This window comes from Alligator mississippiensis, chromosome 4 (genome assembly GCF_030867095.1).
Source record: "Alligator mississippiensis isolate rAllMis1 chromosome 4, rAllMis1, whole genome shotgun sequence".
Classification (NCBI taxonomy): domain Eukaryota; kingdom Metazoa; phylum Chordata; order Crocodylia; family Alligatoridae; genus Alligator; species Alligator mississippiensis.
In genome coordinates, this window is record NC_081827.1 from 96,291,526 (window position 1) to 96,307,669 (window position 16,144).

Consider the following 16,144-nt stretch of genomic DNA (forward strand, 5'->3'; position numbering starts at 1 on the left):
CCTAGTGCCACACCTGCTCAGGGCACTCCATGCAAGGCTCTTGAGGGAAAGGCAGCACAGTGGAGTGCTCTGAGCAGGGGCAGTGCCAGTGGGGGCTTGGGGAGCTATAGCCACCCCAAAATTCCCTGTCACCCCCTCCCATAGCCACCCCTTCCAGTGCTGCCACTGCCTGCCCCACTGAGCCTGACTCACTCCCAGCCCTGGGTCACATTCACCACCCTGGCTGGCCAGTGCCCACCTCTGCCATACTCCCCCTCCCCACCATGGGGTGCTTGATCTCCCCACCCCAGCCAATTAAGATTTGCTGGGGCCCTGGACAAGAAAAAGAGTGGAGGCCTCTTCCATGAGAGTTGCATTCTAGCAGGGGAAGAAGCCCCTTCCTCCCTTCCCCTCCTAGTGCTGGTGCCGTAGAGGTGTATGACCCAGTTCTTATTCACTCACTGTAAAGTTATAGTAAGCAATATTAAGTAAATAAGAAAAGGACTTATTTGTATATTTTCTGGTGCCTGATATGCAAATAAGTATGCAAATAAGCCACCTTCTTACTAGCTTTATATTGTTCACTATAACTGGTGAGTGAATGAATAAGAACTGGGTCAAAATTGAAGAATAATTACCATACCAAACCCAAGGATCTGGGGGTTCCTGGACCTAGGCCTAGGCCTTGTTAGCCCATGCATTAATCTGCCTATACCCCACACCTCTTCCCTCCCACAGACTTACTAGTTGGATGCTGCTCTCCAAGCTGCCTGGCTGCATTCTTGGCCACGTATACCTGGCATTTATTGGTGGCATTAATCAGCTACATTGCCCAAAAAAAGCCAATAATGTTAATTTTACTTTTATCAGTGCTGACCTGATATGCAACCAATATATTGGTGCCCCCAATTCTGTGTTTGCCCAGGGCCCCAATAAATCTTAATCTGCCTCTGGTGAGAGCTAAAAGCAGCAGCTTATTTAAATATATAGCCTGCTTTGGCATTCTTTTATGGTGTCAACCTAATGTCCTTATTTAAAATAACAGGTGGCTCTTAGCATCTTATTAAAAATTGGATTCTTTTCCATTTTCTTTGGCAGATGTACATTCAAGGAAAGCTTATTTTTGCCAACTATATTTTCAATGGATACAGCAAGTCAGTGAAAGACCTTCAAAAACAAATAGCTAAGACCAGGAGTGATTACCGCATGGGCTACTGTTTACCGAAAGATTTCAAATTCAGGTATTTCACTTTTTAAAGCCATGACCTCCATGTCATTCTGAGAATTTTGATTTCTTTCTTCACCTCTTTAAAAGTAACACAGACCATAATTTCAGCATCAAAGAGATTCTGTTTATGACATATTTATTAAGTGACTGAGGTGCAAGTTCTTTCTGGTCAGGCCCATCTTACATGTCAGACTGTTCAGCCCATCATCCACCAGGCTGCAGAATCATTTTTAAGAAATTCTAGGCATCCACACATGAGTGCGGAGGCTGCTCTGACATGCTGGAATTCCAGCACGTCAGAACAGACTCGATCAAATGAGTCTGCTAGCATGGCAATTTGTCAGGCTCCAGCAGCCTCCTGCATCTCATGTATCAGTGTCCCCAGGGTTTAAAATGGCGGCGGGGGCACTTGATCTAAAGTTCATCGAATGAGCTTTAGTTCAAGCACCCCCACTGCCAATTTTAAGCATGGTGATGCTGATACACAAGACACAATGGTTCTTTAATTAGAGTGGATCTCGGAGCTGCTCTAATTAAAACGCCACCCCTCCCTGACCCCCGGAGCACATGTAAAAGTGCCCACTGTTACTAGCTTGTAATGAGGTGATCAGGAGAGATATGGGAGGGTTCAAGTCAAGCCACCCATCTTCTTTGACAAGGTACAATCTGTACTGGTCTTTTTTGGGAGGCTGCTCAGTTTGGTTTCTGGAACTATGTGCAAAAGTGTAAAAAAAGGAAAAGACCAGTAAGTCTCTTGGCAACTTACTTTCCCTTCATTTAGTTCATAGCTCCAGGGGTGCTCCAAAAGTACAAAGCGGAGAACAGCAGCTGAAAGTTCAGTTCTTCTCAAGCAATCCGAGCACGTGGCCTGGAGGTTAAGTTAACACAAGCTCTGAAAGACTGTTTGTCATTGTACAGAAGACTCCCAAATCAGAGAGTGAAGCAGGAATGGGGGTGAAAATAAAATCAACCATTTACAATACATGCTATGAAGCAGTCATTGGGAACCATCTCTTATTCTTCTTTTATTCAAACTGCAGTAATATCCCAGAGTCACAACTGGATCAGACTCACAGGATAGTAGCTACAAGCACAAATGCCCCTAAGTCCCAACAGTGATTAACCTTTACGTCTTATGTGGTGTGATCATTGTCTATTTAGTGCTCCTGCTGACAACTTGGAAACAGAAGCCAAAAAATAATAATTGCACACTGATGACTATAAAAGGACGTGGGATAATTCCCCCCACCTCCCACAATACAGTGAGGAACCCTTTATATAGTAAACCTTAGCTAACTCTCAGACATATCAGAAAGGTGTCTCTCTTTTTATATGCTTGCTTAGTTTGTTCTGCCAATAAAAGCCTTATGGAGCTGAACTGAACAATGGCAGAAAATAGTAGCTAATCAGATTACAGTTGTATTTTTACTGAGGGAAACCTGTGTATACCTAAAACAAATACTGGAGAAGTAAAGATCTATGTATTAGATATGGTAGTTAATACACCCAGATTGGTTTACGTCTGCTTCTGTGAAGTCAGAGGCAAACTATTACTGATCTGAATGGGGGCAGAATTACGCCAACACAGCATTTTTAAACCTCACCTTTAAGCAACTGGAGAGGTTATCTTTGCCTACGGTAGGCTTGACTTATGCCCTTATCTAAACTATTATTTTCCTAAGTACTTCCTATCACTGCCCAATCACTAGTGCATCCCAGATGTATACGTGTAAGGGGCCTGTGCTAGTACAGGCAGACTACTGATGAGAGAGTCATCTAGAACAGTTCTTAGCATGACACATTTGTTAGATTAGTGACAGCTGATCTACAGTTGCATCTTTATTGTTGCTGTCACTTATGTTAGTGGAACAGTAGGATATTTTTGGAAAAGTGCTGACATAGAGACAGCCTACAAGGTGCTTGAATGTGAATGTTAGGATGTCCATCCAAACTAGAGAAAAGCGTGTGGGAGGAAATGTTGGGAGGAGAAATGCCACACAAAGTTTCTGAAGCAGGGAGGATCTAAGTAACAGTCCTGTGATGTCCAAGAGGCAGTAGTATTAAGCATGAGCAAACTGATTCAAGCTGATTTAGATAAATTGCAGACATCCCCCAAGCAACTCAGGCTGAACCTTCTGGATTTCAACTCCTAATACCCTCTCCCTCTTTTTTGCATGTGACCGTGTTTCTAGCAGTTGGGGCAGGAAAGAAGGCATGTTACCATGAAACTCATAGTGTTTTCAGCCCAAATGAAACAGAAACTATAGGAGGTGAAAGGGGGTGCTAATGGAGCTTAGCGGCCCCCCCCCCAAAATGTGGGGCAGCAGTAGGGCCGAAAGGCAGCCTGGCCATGGGCTTCTGGCGCTGCAGCAGGGGTGGGGAGGGATGTGCACGCAGAGGAGAAGAAGCAAGTAGGACTGGGGCAGGGACAGGCCCTGCACAGCCGGGGTGGGACATGGGACTAAGCTGCGAGTGGCTCGTCCGGGGGATGTGGCTCCTTCTGCTACATACACCCCGGGTGGCATGGGGGGGTGTGCCCCTGGATCTGTGCAAGGGATAGGGAAGGGCCGGGCTGTGCTGGGGGCAGACAGCAACGGCACTGGTAGGGGGCTATGGGGGAAGCTACAGCTACCCCAAGATTCACTCTATCCCCCCACCCCCCCCCACTTCCAGCGCTGCCATGACTTGCCCCGAGCACAATGCAACCCAACCCCTCCACCCCCTGCTGGAAACAGCCTGGTGCAGCCCCGGCCCCAGCCTGCCCTGCCCTGAGCACAGATCTGGGGACATGCACCCCACGTGCCCTCCTGGGGTGTGTGCAGTGGCAGGAGCTGTCCTCCCCTCCCCACGCCCCCAGGAAGCTGCTCACGGCTCTGTCCCACACCACACCCTGACTGTGCAGGGCCTGCTCCTGCCCCTGTCCTAACCCCAGCCCCACTCCCTTTCCCCTGCCTCTTCCCCCACAGGTTTACCTGATGGGGGTGCAGGGGTGTTCAGCCCTTCCAAATAATTTTCTCTTCCTCCACCTATGGCAGAAATTATCAGAAATGTTGCAAGAAATCCTATCCTTCTGAGGTTTCCAGCTGATATTTTAATAGACAGATCCAAATTCACTTTGACTTGAATATCTGAACACGTGGGAGTAAAAGCCAAAATAGACCTCTTGTGATTTATGTGCAACTAATTAATAAGGCAGGCAAAGGGAAGAAGAGTCGCAATTGTCAGCTGGAAAGGATCCATTAGCTTATCAGTCCATTGTCAAGATAAGATAGAGAGTATCCTCCACCAAGCTGAAGTTCACCCAAGAAAGAAGATATCTTATGTTAATGTTAGATCAGGGGTGACCAAGACACGGCTCACAAATCCAGCCCACAGGGCTCCCCATGGGTCCAGAAATTTGGAGGCAAGGAAGCGATGGCAGCATTTTCTGTGACAATTAATGTTGTCACTCATCCTCCTACCAAATTTCTGGACCCATATGGAGCTCTATGCTATGGGTCCAGACTACGGTGTGCTTGCACCATTAAGGGCAGGAACTGCCTGGCTAGAGAGCCTGAGGAGCTAGACATAGCTCCACAGTTGCAGGTTGCCTGGGCGGCAGGCTAATGGGGGAATTAGCCTGCACCTGCACCTGGGCAGATGACCAGAAGGAGTCAGGGCCCTGGCACATACAAGCCTCAGGGCTGAGGCTAGCAGGGGTTAGTTTTCTGGCAAGCTGCCAGGGGAAGGAGCTTCTGCAGGGAAGAACTACCCATGAACACTGGCTGCTGCATAGGCTGTTTACATGGCTAATGAGGCTCCAGGAGTCTACAAGGTAACCAAGGCCTGGGAGGTACTCAATACTCAAGGAATAGTTTGGGGTTTTAAAGAGGCAGAGTGTGGCTTGCATTACTCATATTATGTTATAGCCCAGGGGTTCCTATTTATGTTATTTTTATACCAGTGAACCAGGCTGAGGCTCTTGGGGAGGAGGAGGCCTCATAGTGGGCATGCTATGGTGTAGAGTCCCGGCGCTGGAGAGGGTGTAGAGACAGGGGCCAAGGGCCCAGTGATGACAGGAGGCTGAGTTAGACTGAGGCCTCATCAAAAGAGGGAAAACATCTAAATACCACGTGAGGCATGGGGGGTGGTAAAGGAGAGGTGTTGGATCCACACATCTAGCCTATAAGGCTTGGGGGTACTGTAAGTCACCTCCTGAGTGTGGGACTCAGGGGTCCAACAACCCAAAGGGCTTAGAGGAGTCTGTCAGGACTGTGACCGAGTAACAACTCGAGGGCAACCTCCCGATTCATCATTTATACCAGCAAGACGTGGCAGGTGAGATTAGTAGGCACCAGGCACGGTTGGTGAACTCAGGCTGGTGGGGCAGTGGAGCGTCCCACGGGAGCAGGGGAGTTTGCAGCCTCCTCGCGCCCCCCCCTCCCTGCCCACACACTCCTAACTGGCTGTAAACCTCCCCCCTGCACGGGAAGCTTCACTGCCCCACCAATCTGAGTTCACCAGCTGCACCTGGTAGGCACCCATAGGGCAGAGCTGGCACAGTCATGGTGCCTTAGGGACATCATGGCCTTCCCTGGGGAGGCCATGTCATGACAGGTTTGTTTTTTTTAATCTAACTAACAAAATCAGTATTTTTGCCACATAAAACAACATTATCTCCAAAATGATGATAAAGCTCTAGAAAAGTTTGCTCTGTGTGTATCACTAGGCTTAGAGAAACCAGAGGAATGTGTACCTAATTATGGAGTTAATATAGATACCAGAATTAATAGTTTACCTTTTTGTAGATTAGACAACAGTTACTTGGAGCATCTGAGCAGCCTTTTGTATCTCAGTGAATTCCCCTTCTGAGGAAAAGTAGTTTCAGCATCTGAGATGGTTCGTCGTGCCCTATATGCTGCCTTGTGGAAATGGTATAGACACACAGGCTGCTTGCAGACATTAAAAATAAACCAAAAACCAGTGCTTTACTTTAAACGTGCTGCACTCCTGTGCTGAGACCTGCACTTGCTCAGAAGAGGCATTGCATTAGTTGGACCCAGTTCGCCCAATCTCTGTATAGATCAGGTGGCCAAAAAGCTCCACTAAAGTGCCCAATCTATACAGACACTGTAGAGCTAGGTCGAAATAGCACACTGCTTCTTCATGTAAAGGGTGTTAAAAAAAAACCAACAAAAAACATCTGCAAGTCACCACAGATAAATTTTATGATCTGCTAATGTGCTGTGATCCTCCAAGATCCTTTCTTTGCCCTTGTCTAAAATACCTCATTCTGATGAGTTCTATTGCCTCAGTAAGCGTGTCTTTTCCTCTTTGGCCTCCTAACCCATTTTCTCTTCTAGTCCATTCAGAATGCTCTGGACAAAAATGAAGTTAGTTCCCAACTGGATTACCTGCTAAATGGCAGGCCAGAACAGGCTGCAAAACTTAAGAAGAATCTGTGTGGCTAAAAAGCCAATGGCTACAAATATTACTTCTTGAAGCTCATCATATTTTCACCTTTCCTTACCCCGCCTCTCTTCCCCCAACAAGAAAGCCTGAATAGAAGGACTATTTACCACAGGGGCAGACAAAATACGGCCTGGGGCCCGGATATGGCCCACCAGACTATTTTATCTGGCCCACAGGGCCCCTAAAAATTTAGAAAATTAATATTAAACTGCTCCTGGCTGCCTGATAAGATGACAAGAGCCAGCGGCAGTAGGACCCAGGGGAAGTCTGTGGCAGGACAAAGCAGCCAGACACACCTGGGGCTGGGGATCATGGCTGCTGCAATCCTCCAGCCTTTAGGGTTTCATGCACCCTCAGGGCAGCTGCAGCCCCTAGCTGCGAAGACCCATCTGGGTCCCAGCACCCAGTGTTTGCAGCTATGGGATTTCAGGTCTGTATGCTGCTAGGACCCAGGGTCTGCAGCTTCTGAGGCTCCCCATCACAGGGGAGCCCCTGCTACATTTGCAAATTAAATAGCAATAGCAATTGGTTATAAAGTTAGGACACATTTTTGAGGTCTAACTTCATAGCTGGTTGGAACTTTTATGGCATGATTTTATGTACATGTACCTAGTCTCAAGGTAATTGCACAATTAACCAGTTAATTGTGCAATACCTGTAACATGTAGAGGAAGCCTGAGTAGCAGTGGCTAGGGAGCTGAGCCTGCTCATTGTTCTGCTTCCTGTGGACTGAATGCAGACTCTACTTTCACTTTTCCCAGTAAGTGGCATAAAATACTCTAACTGTATTTCCTTGCAGGTAATGTACACTCTAATTCCCAGTACCTATTTTGGGGGGAAAAAGGTACATGTTGTATATAAGAATATATGATATTTTGTAAAATAAAAGGGTCAGGACACAGCAAGAAGACTGAGTCTTGATCTGTAGAAGGAGCATAGAGAAAAAGGGACAGTTTTGTAGCTGCTCACCAAGTAACCTCACAAGAGATGACTTTTCCCTGTCTATAAAATAACTATACCCCTTGAGGAGCAAGCCTTGCCTTCAGGAGGATCTCAGTTGAATGCCTTTTATTCTTGGAGACAACTGATTTTTGTCTGCCTGGTATTGTAGAGCTGCCAAGATGTTAATGTTTTGCACTGCTTTGGTCATCTATAAGCTTTGTAGTTGTGTGTGAGGGTTTGAAATGCCTGTTTGGAGGATTACCTGCAGCACAAGGGTGCTAGACTTGATGACCCAGAAGGTCCCTTCTAGTTCTATGTTCCTTTGTAACACCCATACAACTCAAGTTGTTTACTTCCATCTGCTTGTTTTTCCAAGGAATCAAAAAGAATGAGAGAGAGCAAAGAAATGACTGAATTAAATAGAAGGCCATACTACTCTTGCAAACAAATTCAGGGTCTTGCCTCAGAACCATTTCATTTGGGAAAGACAAGCTTCCTAATAAAAAGGGCCATCAATTCTCTAAGCCTCTTGAGCTGATGTGATGGCTGAAAGGAAGACACACTTCTAAATGAGAAATTTTCAAGGATGCTCTCTTTTAGTGGGTCAGAAGGTGATTTGGATTGGAGGAAAGCTGGAATGTCAGATTAAAGTTCCAACAGGCATCAGATCATGGGTCTTTGCAATAAGTTTGCTTTTAGAAAATAAGAGCAACTGGACTAGAACTGAAATGGATAGGATATGGGTCCCTCAGATTTTTTTCTTAAAAGCAATTAGAATCTTATGAAAACCATCTAATTAGAAGTCTAAAGGTGTTTTTGGTAGATAATTTTGGGATGTTCATCTTCTGTCCTTGTAAGCCCACTACTGGAAAGTTGTATGGATTTGAGAAGGAAATAACTCTTGAAAATAACCGTATTCTAGGAGGAATGAACTTTAAGTTTCCATGTGCATATGCTAGAAGTCAGGATTGATTAAGGATCCAGGAGACTGATATCCTAAAAGATAGGTCATGCCCATTTCAGTAAATGTCTAGAATGCCAAGGGAGGGCTGAGCCAAACAAGGGGTGATCCTGGTTACAGAAAAGTTATCCTGGATATTTCTGAGTAACCTGGATAAAAGTGAAAAGAAGAATCCAAGATCTACGGAGAATGATGGAACATCTACTTTACTAAACTGCATATGATGATGTGAAGAGATAAAACAACTCAAGAGTCCAGTTGGGAACTTGCTTGTTCACCCTCCATTTGATGGCAGCAGTTAGCCTGACTCCTGGGCTTGCCAAAGGTTTGTTTAAAAGGAAGAATTTTTCTGACTTCTTTCATCAGACTCTCGGTGGTTGTTCTACTGTAGTATCTAGAATATGCCACAATAGGTCTATTTGCCACATAAATGGATACAATTATCTTTTGAACCTTTTGAGGATTATGACTATTGTTTTCCTTACTGCTCCCAATTCCAAGAGACTGATGTTGAGTTGGGGGTTTTGGGATGCTCATTTACTCTGTGCCATGTGAGGTCTCATCCAAGTATCCAAGGCAGAATCATAAAGAATCTTCAGCCAAGTATTTAACCTTGGGAAGATGACTGGGTAACTGTCACCACTTCAGGCATGCCATGACCCAGGTTTGGTTCTTGTAGTGCCTGACCAGGAAGCTGGAGAGGGACTGTTTTGACCAGGTGAAGGCTCTGGTGGCTGGTATGCTGATGACCTCCCTAATAAAGGCTTGAATGCTGCGTTGGTATTATTTTGGTAATCCAATATAAAAATTCTTTTTGATAAGATCCTGTCTGGATGTAAGAGTACCAGAACTGGTAGAAGGAGTTTTTTCTGGTAGCTCATTATAAATCCATAAATATCTAGGAACTAGATGGTTAGTGACTCAGCCGGGCTGAGCCGACTCGAGGTGATTTAGAAATTGCTCGTTCGTCAGGGCGGGCTGGTGAATGGAGAGGCTGACAAGGTTTAATGGTGGTAAATACTTTACTTACGTCGCGGGTGGCTGTGACGGAAACAGTTCGGTCACCTGAACAACAATGTGAGTTGCTCCAGCTGGCGAGGCCAAAGCCAGCAAATCCATCCATAACTCAAGCCAGCGGGAAAAGGGTATGTCTGGGATTGCGTTTGGCGACAGGAAGAAGGATCGATAGGTGATCAGTCTATCGACCAGCTAGCCGCAAGTCAGATCTCTGTAGAGGCACTCTGCAGCGTGCTCAAAGTTCTTCAACTTGGGCGGAAGTCGCGCTAATTTTTAAACGGCCAGCAAGCCAATTACTGTCCGCCACGTGTGAATAATTTAGCACTAGCCAATAGCGGGACACAAATTTGCATTCGAGTAGCGGGAACTCTTTGCACCATGCATTTCTGTGCTGCAAAGGGAAAATGCATCCTGCAAAGACAGCTGCAAATTGGTGGGAACTCTCTCCTGCACACGGGTTCTTTATGCAGCAAAAACCCTCGCTGTGCAAGAGGCTCTTACGTGACAAGAAAATTCCATAGTGCCAAAGCACCAAAATCACTGGGTTATGACATGCCCCCTTGCCGACGGCACAACTGGAACTTTCGACACACGAGCACATCATACAGCATCTTTGTTAGAGGATTCACTGACTTGGCAAAGCCTTCGCAACCAATATATATATATAAACACATAAACAAACAACTTGACAAATCGGTCTTTTCAACAAGTTACGAAATACAATAACTTTGAACGTATAACAACAACTGTTGATCATCGTCTGGTCAGAGAACATCCGCTTCGGTCCATCTTCTTCTATAACAGACAATGTCAGTAAACACTTAACAAATGAAAATAGTGTCATCAGGTAGTTGTGAATTAATGCTTTTGCTGGGGTCAAACCTGTGAAGTAAACAGAATAACAAGACAAAACAAAACAAGAAAGAATCATAATTGGTTTCACTGTAAGGATATTGGGTGAACGTCGGAACGACGAGTCATCCAGTTGTGATGAACGATAATAGGAGGACAATCAGGCTTCTCTTCCAATTGGACAGAATAGGTATTGGGATACTGTCCTGACCGCTGAACGGTCCCTTTGTGAACTTCTGGATGAGACTGATGAGGGTGAGGTATTGAAATCCACACTAACTCGTCAGGTTGGAACTTGGGCTCCCAAGGTGGGGGCTTCCAGACATTAGCTTCATCCCATAACGGTTTAGCAGCGTTTAGTGAAATATGGACATCGTGATTAAATTTAGTCCAATTTTTAAATGTCCCTCCTCCTCTAAGGCGAAGCTGCTCCTTGTATAGACCTATGTGTCTCTCCACAACACTGTTGGACTGCGGGTGGTACGGCAGATGAAGATGCCAGGCTACATTATGAAGACAAGCAAATTTATCCAGAGCATTAGAGTTAAACGGAGGTCCTCCATCAGACTGAATTTCATGAGGAGGTTGCCAGGTGGCAAATACAGCAGTTAAGGCAGCAATTACAGCAGTGGCATTGCTTTTCCGTAAGGGAATAACCTGCAACTGCCTGGTCCCCAAATCAACCACAACTAGTCCTTTATTTGGCGGTTTAGACCCTGGGAGGGGTCCCAGCAGATCCACGTGCCAAACTTTTCCTGCCTGAAACTGAGAAGAATCGAAAGCTCCGATCTGATGTTTGGTTTTATGACACTTCTCTTTAGCACATGTCTCACAGGCCTGAGCTACCTTTTCCCAATCCCGCTGGGCTCCATATGAGGCCGGCTCTGTAATGGTTCGGTACCAACGTTGATGATAAGCCTGTGGTCCTGGGTGACCCCAATTTTCGTAAAGCCACGCAAGAAATGGATTTACTTCAGGATCAGTGGTAGATGTGACAGGCAAGGCTATGTCGGTCCGGAGTGGATCCTCCAAGAGCTTATCAATTACCTCATGCACTGGATCAGTATCTGGACGATGGGACTTAGTGTGCCTAATCAACGGAAGGCGCACAAATCTAGTTAACATTTCCCAAATATCCTGCCAATCATTCAAATTTTCAGAGGGAAAAGCTATACCAGTAAGAATTTTATAGATATACTGTGAATTAATGGCGATAATTGGAACGGGGAGTGTATCGTCATGATGTGTCAGACAATGCTCCAGTACCTTTAGGAATCCTAATAATCCACATTTTTGGGACGAATTATCATCTGGGTCGGCTTGGAATATTTCCTTATCGTGACAAGCTTTACAGTAGTATCCATAGCCTCCTTCATGTCGGGAGGTTCCATCTGAGGCCATCCATGCTGGGGCTGAAGTTCCATATAGCATAGGAACCTTTTCCTCATCTTCTGGGCTTGGATCAGGTACCGTGTCTTCCAACCTCCAACAATGCCAATTATAATGGTGGGTAAGTACTAGCATATTCCAGGTCTTAGACTCCCCTTGAAAATGTGGGTCGATTCTTCCCGCATCCAGCAAGAGTAACAATGGGGCACCAGGAGCGCGTAAAGTCCCATGCCCCCTTGCTAACGGCTCCACCAGTTGTTCGGCTAGGAGAATCTTTCCCATAGCTCCATATCGATGTTGTGCCACTTGAAGTGTCTTATGGGCCGTGTATACTAGCTCATTGCGGGGGTTGTGCACAACAGCCCACACGTGGTTGGTGGTGAATCCAAGGGTTATGGTTAGTGACTCACCCAGATCGATGGCATGGAGTTGTGTACCTTTAACCGTGGTTAGCAGGCGAAGCAGATTCTGCTGATCCTTTGCCGTCCAAGGCGCGGACTTTCGGGACTTGTCACGAATCTGTCACTGTAATTTAGTGAGAAGTGCCAAATCGCTGGGTTCAACATAATGTCGATACCAATTTAAATGACCCAAAAGCTGTTGAAAATGCTTCTTAGTGACAGGGTGGAATGTTTTTAGCGGATCGATGTTAGGACCCTCATGCGAGACTCCGTGGCGGATGGAACCGGTGTATCGAGTGCCAAGGAACATGAAGTCATCTACAGGATGTAGACTTGACTTTTCCTCGTTGATTGTCCATCCCTCACTTTGAAGGTGAGCAACTAGTTGGTTTACTACACTGGCAACTACAGAGCTATCGCGACCCATGATGGCAATATCATCCACATAACTCCAAATTTTTAATTCTTTTTCTGGGGGAAGAGAGTGCAAGGCTCGAAAATTCTTCAGGGTGTTATTCATGGCACCAGTGGCTAACGATGGAGCGTTGCGATATCCTTGCGGACAAACTGTCCACCTGTACATGATGCCATCAATACACATATTTGGTATTCCTTCCGGGTCAGTTATTGGGATGGAAAAGAACATATTCTTCAGATCTAATGTGACTCCGACCCACTGACTTTGCTGGAACTGTGCCATCTCAAACATACACTGTGGCAGCGTAGATGGATTAGGTTGTTGAAGTACCTAACACCTTTTGTTGACTTCTCTATAGTCCACGACCAACCGGGCTTCATTAGGCTTCCCAGGTTTCGCAACTCCCCATCCTGATGATAGGTAGGTGCTGGCTGTTATGGTCTTAATACAGCCCCGTTGCTCGAGTCGCTGCAGAAGGTCAGTAAGGGACTGTTTTAGAGAATCCTTAGTTGGGATTGGCCGATATCGCCAGGTGGAAGTGTTACAAAGTGTTGGTCGATGCCAGTCCTGCTCTGGGATAATTACGGGTAATGCCTGTAGCACCTGTTCCCTGAGATCAAGCGCTTTTATCCCCCGGATTCCTAAAATGTTGATGCCCCCTAGAAAAGCCTCTAGGGGATATCGGTGATCCTGAACCCAAAACTTGACCTTCATTGTGACGGCGATAGCGTTAAGCCCTTGTACCTTGATCGTCTTGGTGGTCTTTTGATGAGGTATCATTGAGGTAATCACATTGACTTGAGCTCCAGTATCGAGAAGAAAGAATACCTGTTGTTGGTCATCCGGATTGGTAGGGTTGTAAACAGTGAGTTCAGTGTATGGACGAGAATCAGTAGGATCGGGTTGGAATTGGAGCCGACGGCCGTTACTCGTTTTTTGGCGAGTCCTCGAAATTAAATCCCAATGCTTCAGCCATATTGGCCTGGGCCTTGTCTCCCAAAAGTCTCAATTGAGCCTTTGTTAGTCCGGAGTAAGCGAGAAGAAATCCAAACATAGTTCTTTCCTTCAGAGTTCTTTCCTTTGAGGTTCTTTCTTTTGGGGTCCTTGGAGGTGACCCCCATGGCTCTCGCCGAGGGGTATACCCTTGACGCCTAGGCCTCAATGTTGCAGCTAGGTATGCTGAAGGTCGATCCCTTATGTCATTAGAAGCTTCCTCACCTTGCTTCATAAGTGCCTGCAATCGTGGGAGATGGCCTAAAAGATTTCCCACTGGTTGACCTGCCATCGGGTTCAAGAAGAGTCGGAGTGTAACAGCATTCGCTCCTCCGTATACCTCCACACAGGCATCTATAGCTTCCAAGGGCGTTGGAATTGCCCCGGGGTCCGATAGGTGACGATGAGCCCATCTCTCTTTACGCTGGACTGCTGTTAGTACCATTGGATTTGTTCTTGGGCTCCATGAGAGATACGACACTCCAACTATAGCCAGGAGAAGTTGTTCTGCAGTAGCCTTCTGCGGGCAACCCTCATGCCAGGTGTGAAATTTGTGGGTTACCTGTCCTACCACAAGCACCGGGAGCGGGATGGGCCAGTGAGCACTGTCTGTGACCACATTCAAATCAGTAGCACACCCTCCGCTCCACGCCGCTTGTCGTGTCAGGGCACTCACTTCTTCCTTATCCAGAGTGTCAGATCCAAATTCCACTATCAGTCTTCCTAACCACATGGCCAAGGTTTCTTCCGGCCTTATTTTAGATTCTTTGCAAAGCTCTTGAATCTCTGGTCTGGTGCGTGTGCGAGAGATAACAGTGGTACGCGTGGTACCTTCTTCATCCTCAACATGCTTCGTCACAGCTATCGGGTAAGCTGCGGCAGAGAGAGGGTTAAATTCTGCATCTGGGAGCGTTGGGTATATCCTTCCTCCCATTGCCCCCTCCCCATGGTAAAGAGGCGTGGTTGCAGGGAACGACATCACCTCAGGGGGTGGAGTCACTAGGAGGTTCCCCGCCGGGTCTTCCGAAACTCCGCCCCTCTTTTCTGGGTTCCCCGGATGGCTCGCGCTTCTTTCGGCGCCATTTTCTGCTAACAGTATCATGCGGCTGGCACTGTTAATAAACGCTGCTCCGGAGCTTTTTGCTGTCCGCTCCAGCGACTCCTTTCCCGCAGTATGCATCTGAGCCTCCAAATTCGCGTATTCCCTTAGTAGGCCCGTTACTGCACGGAACAGCACATTTATCATCTTTCCCTTTTTCCATTTAATTAGACCCCACTTCGGCTTGTGACAGCCTTTAGTTTCCAAATCCTCCCGTAGCTGAATGAGGAGCTCATGGCCCCGCGACTCAGGCACCAAATCCGGACAGTTGAACCAGTCCGCGGGGGTGGGTTCCCCCCCTCCTTTAAGTATTGGGTACATTGGGCGAACTCCTGAGCGGGGGTCAGCTTTTCTGCTTTCTGCACCTTCACCCCGGCTAGGGATATGGTTGATGTTTCCTCCGGGGGCCGATAATAAACCTGGTCGCTCCCCATTACGCATCCGAACTCCCCAAGGAATAGCTTTGTTCTCCATTCTTTCACCACGGCTTCTTCTCTTTTTACGGAGAAGTAACCATCAATACTTCTTTCCTCCCCTTCTACCGCCTGGTGGTAAGCGATATGCGCCCATAGATCGTTAGCGTTCTCTACGTGGCGGTTCCCGGTGCGCCAGGAGCAGCACCCAATTAAGTTCTTCTCCATCACTGTGTCCTTTAATCCCATCCTCGTCGCCATGTCTTGGCCGGGCTGAGCCGACTCGAGGTGATTTAGAAATTGCTCGTTTGTCAGGGCGGGCTGGTGAATGGAGAGGCTGACAAGGTTTAATGGTGGTAAATACTTTACTTACGTCGCGGGTGGCTGCGACGGAAATGGTTTGGTCACCTGAACAACAATGTGAGTTGCTCCAGCTGGCGAGGCCAAAGCCAGCAAATCCGTCCGTAACTCAAGCCGGCGGGAAAAGGGTACGTCTGGGATTGCGTTCGGCGACAGGAAGAAGGATCGATAGGTGATCAGTCTATCGACCAGCTAGCTGCAAGTCAGATCTCTTTAGAGACACTCTGCAGCGTGCTCAAAGTTCTTCGACTTGGGCGGAAGTCACGCTAATTTTTAAACGGCCAGCAAGCCAATTACTGGCCACCACGTGTGAATAATTTAGCGCTAGTCAATAGCGGGACACAAATTTGCATTCTAATAGCGGGAACTCTTTGCACTGTGCATTTCTGTGCTGCAAAGGGAAAATGCACCCTACAAAGGCAGCTGCAAATTGGCGGGAACTCTCTCCTGCACGTGGGTTCTTTATGCAGCAAAAACCCTCGCTGTGCAAGAGGCTCTCAGGCGACAAGAAAATTCCATAGTGCCGAGGCACCAAAATCACTGGGTTATGACAGTTAGGAGAGCATGACGAGCTGTTACCTCACTGGACTGCATCCTCACCAGTAGATCATACATGTTGTGGTATATCTAGGTACCCTTTT

General features: G+C 46.9%; 1 protein-coding gene across 3 annotated transcripts in view; it reads left to right on the forward strand.

Moving 5' to 3' along the window:
- The window catches only part of LOC102568548 (uncharacterized), a 99,352-nt gene that overhangs the window by 70,266 nt on the left and 12,942 nt on the right, over positions 1-16,144 (forward strand). For 2 of the 3 annotated variants that reach the window (XR_009461690.1, XR_009461691.1), the window contains one exon: positions 1,078-1,220. Coding sequence is in view for 1 of the 3 variants with exons in the window: in XM_059726351.1 (XP_059582334.1) it covers positions 1,078-1,220; positions 1,989-1,995 (150 nt within the window). In the remaining 2 variants the exon portion in view is untranslated. Of the gene's footprint in view, positions 1-1,077; positions 1,221-1,988; positions 2,698-16,144 lie in introns of those variants that run through there. The other variant, XM_059726351.1, reaches the window with a different exon arrangement.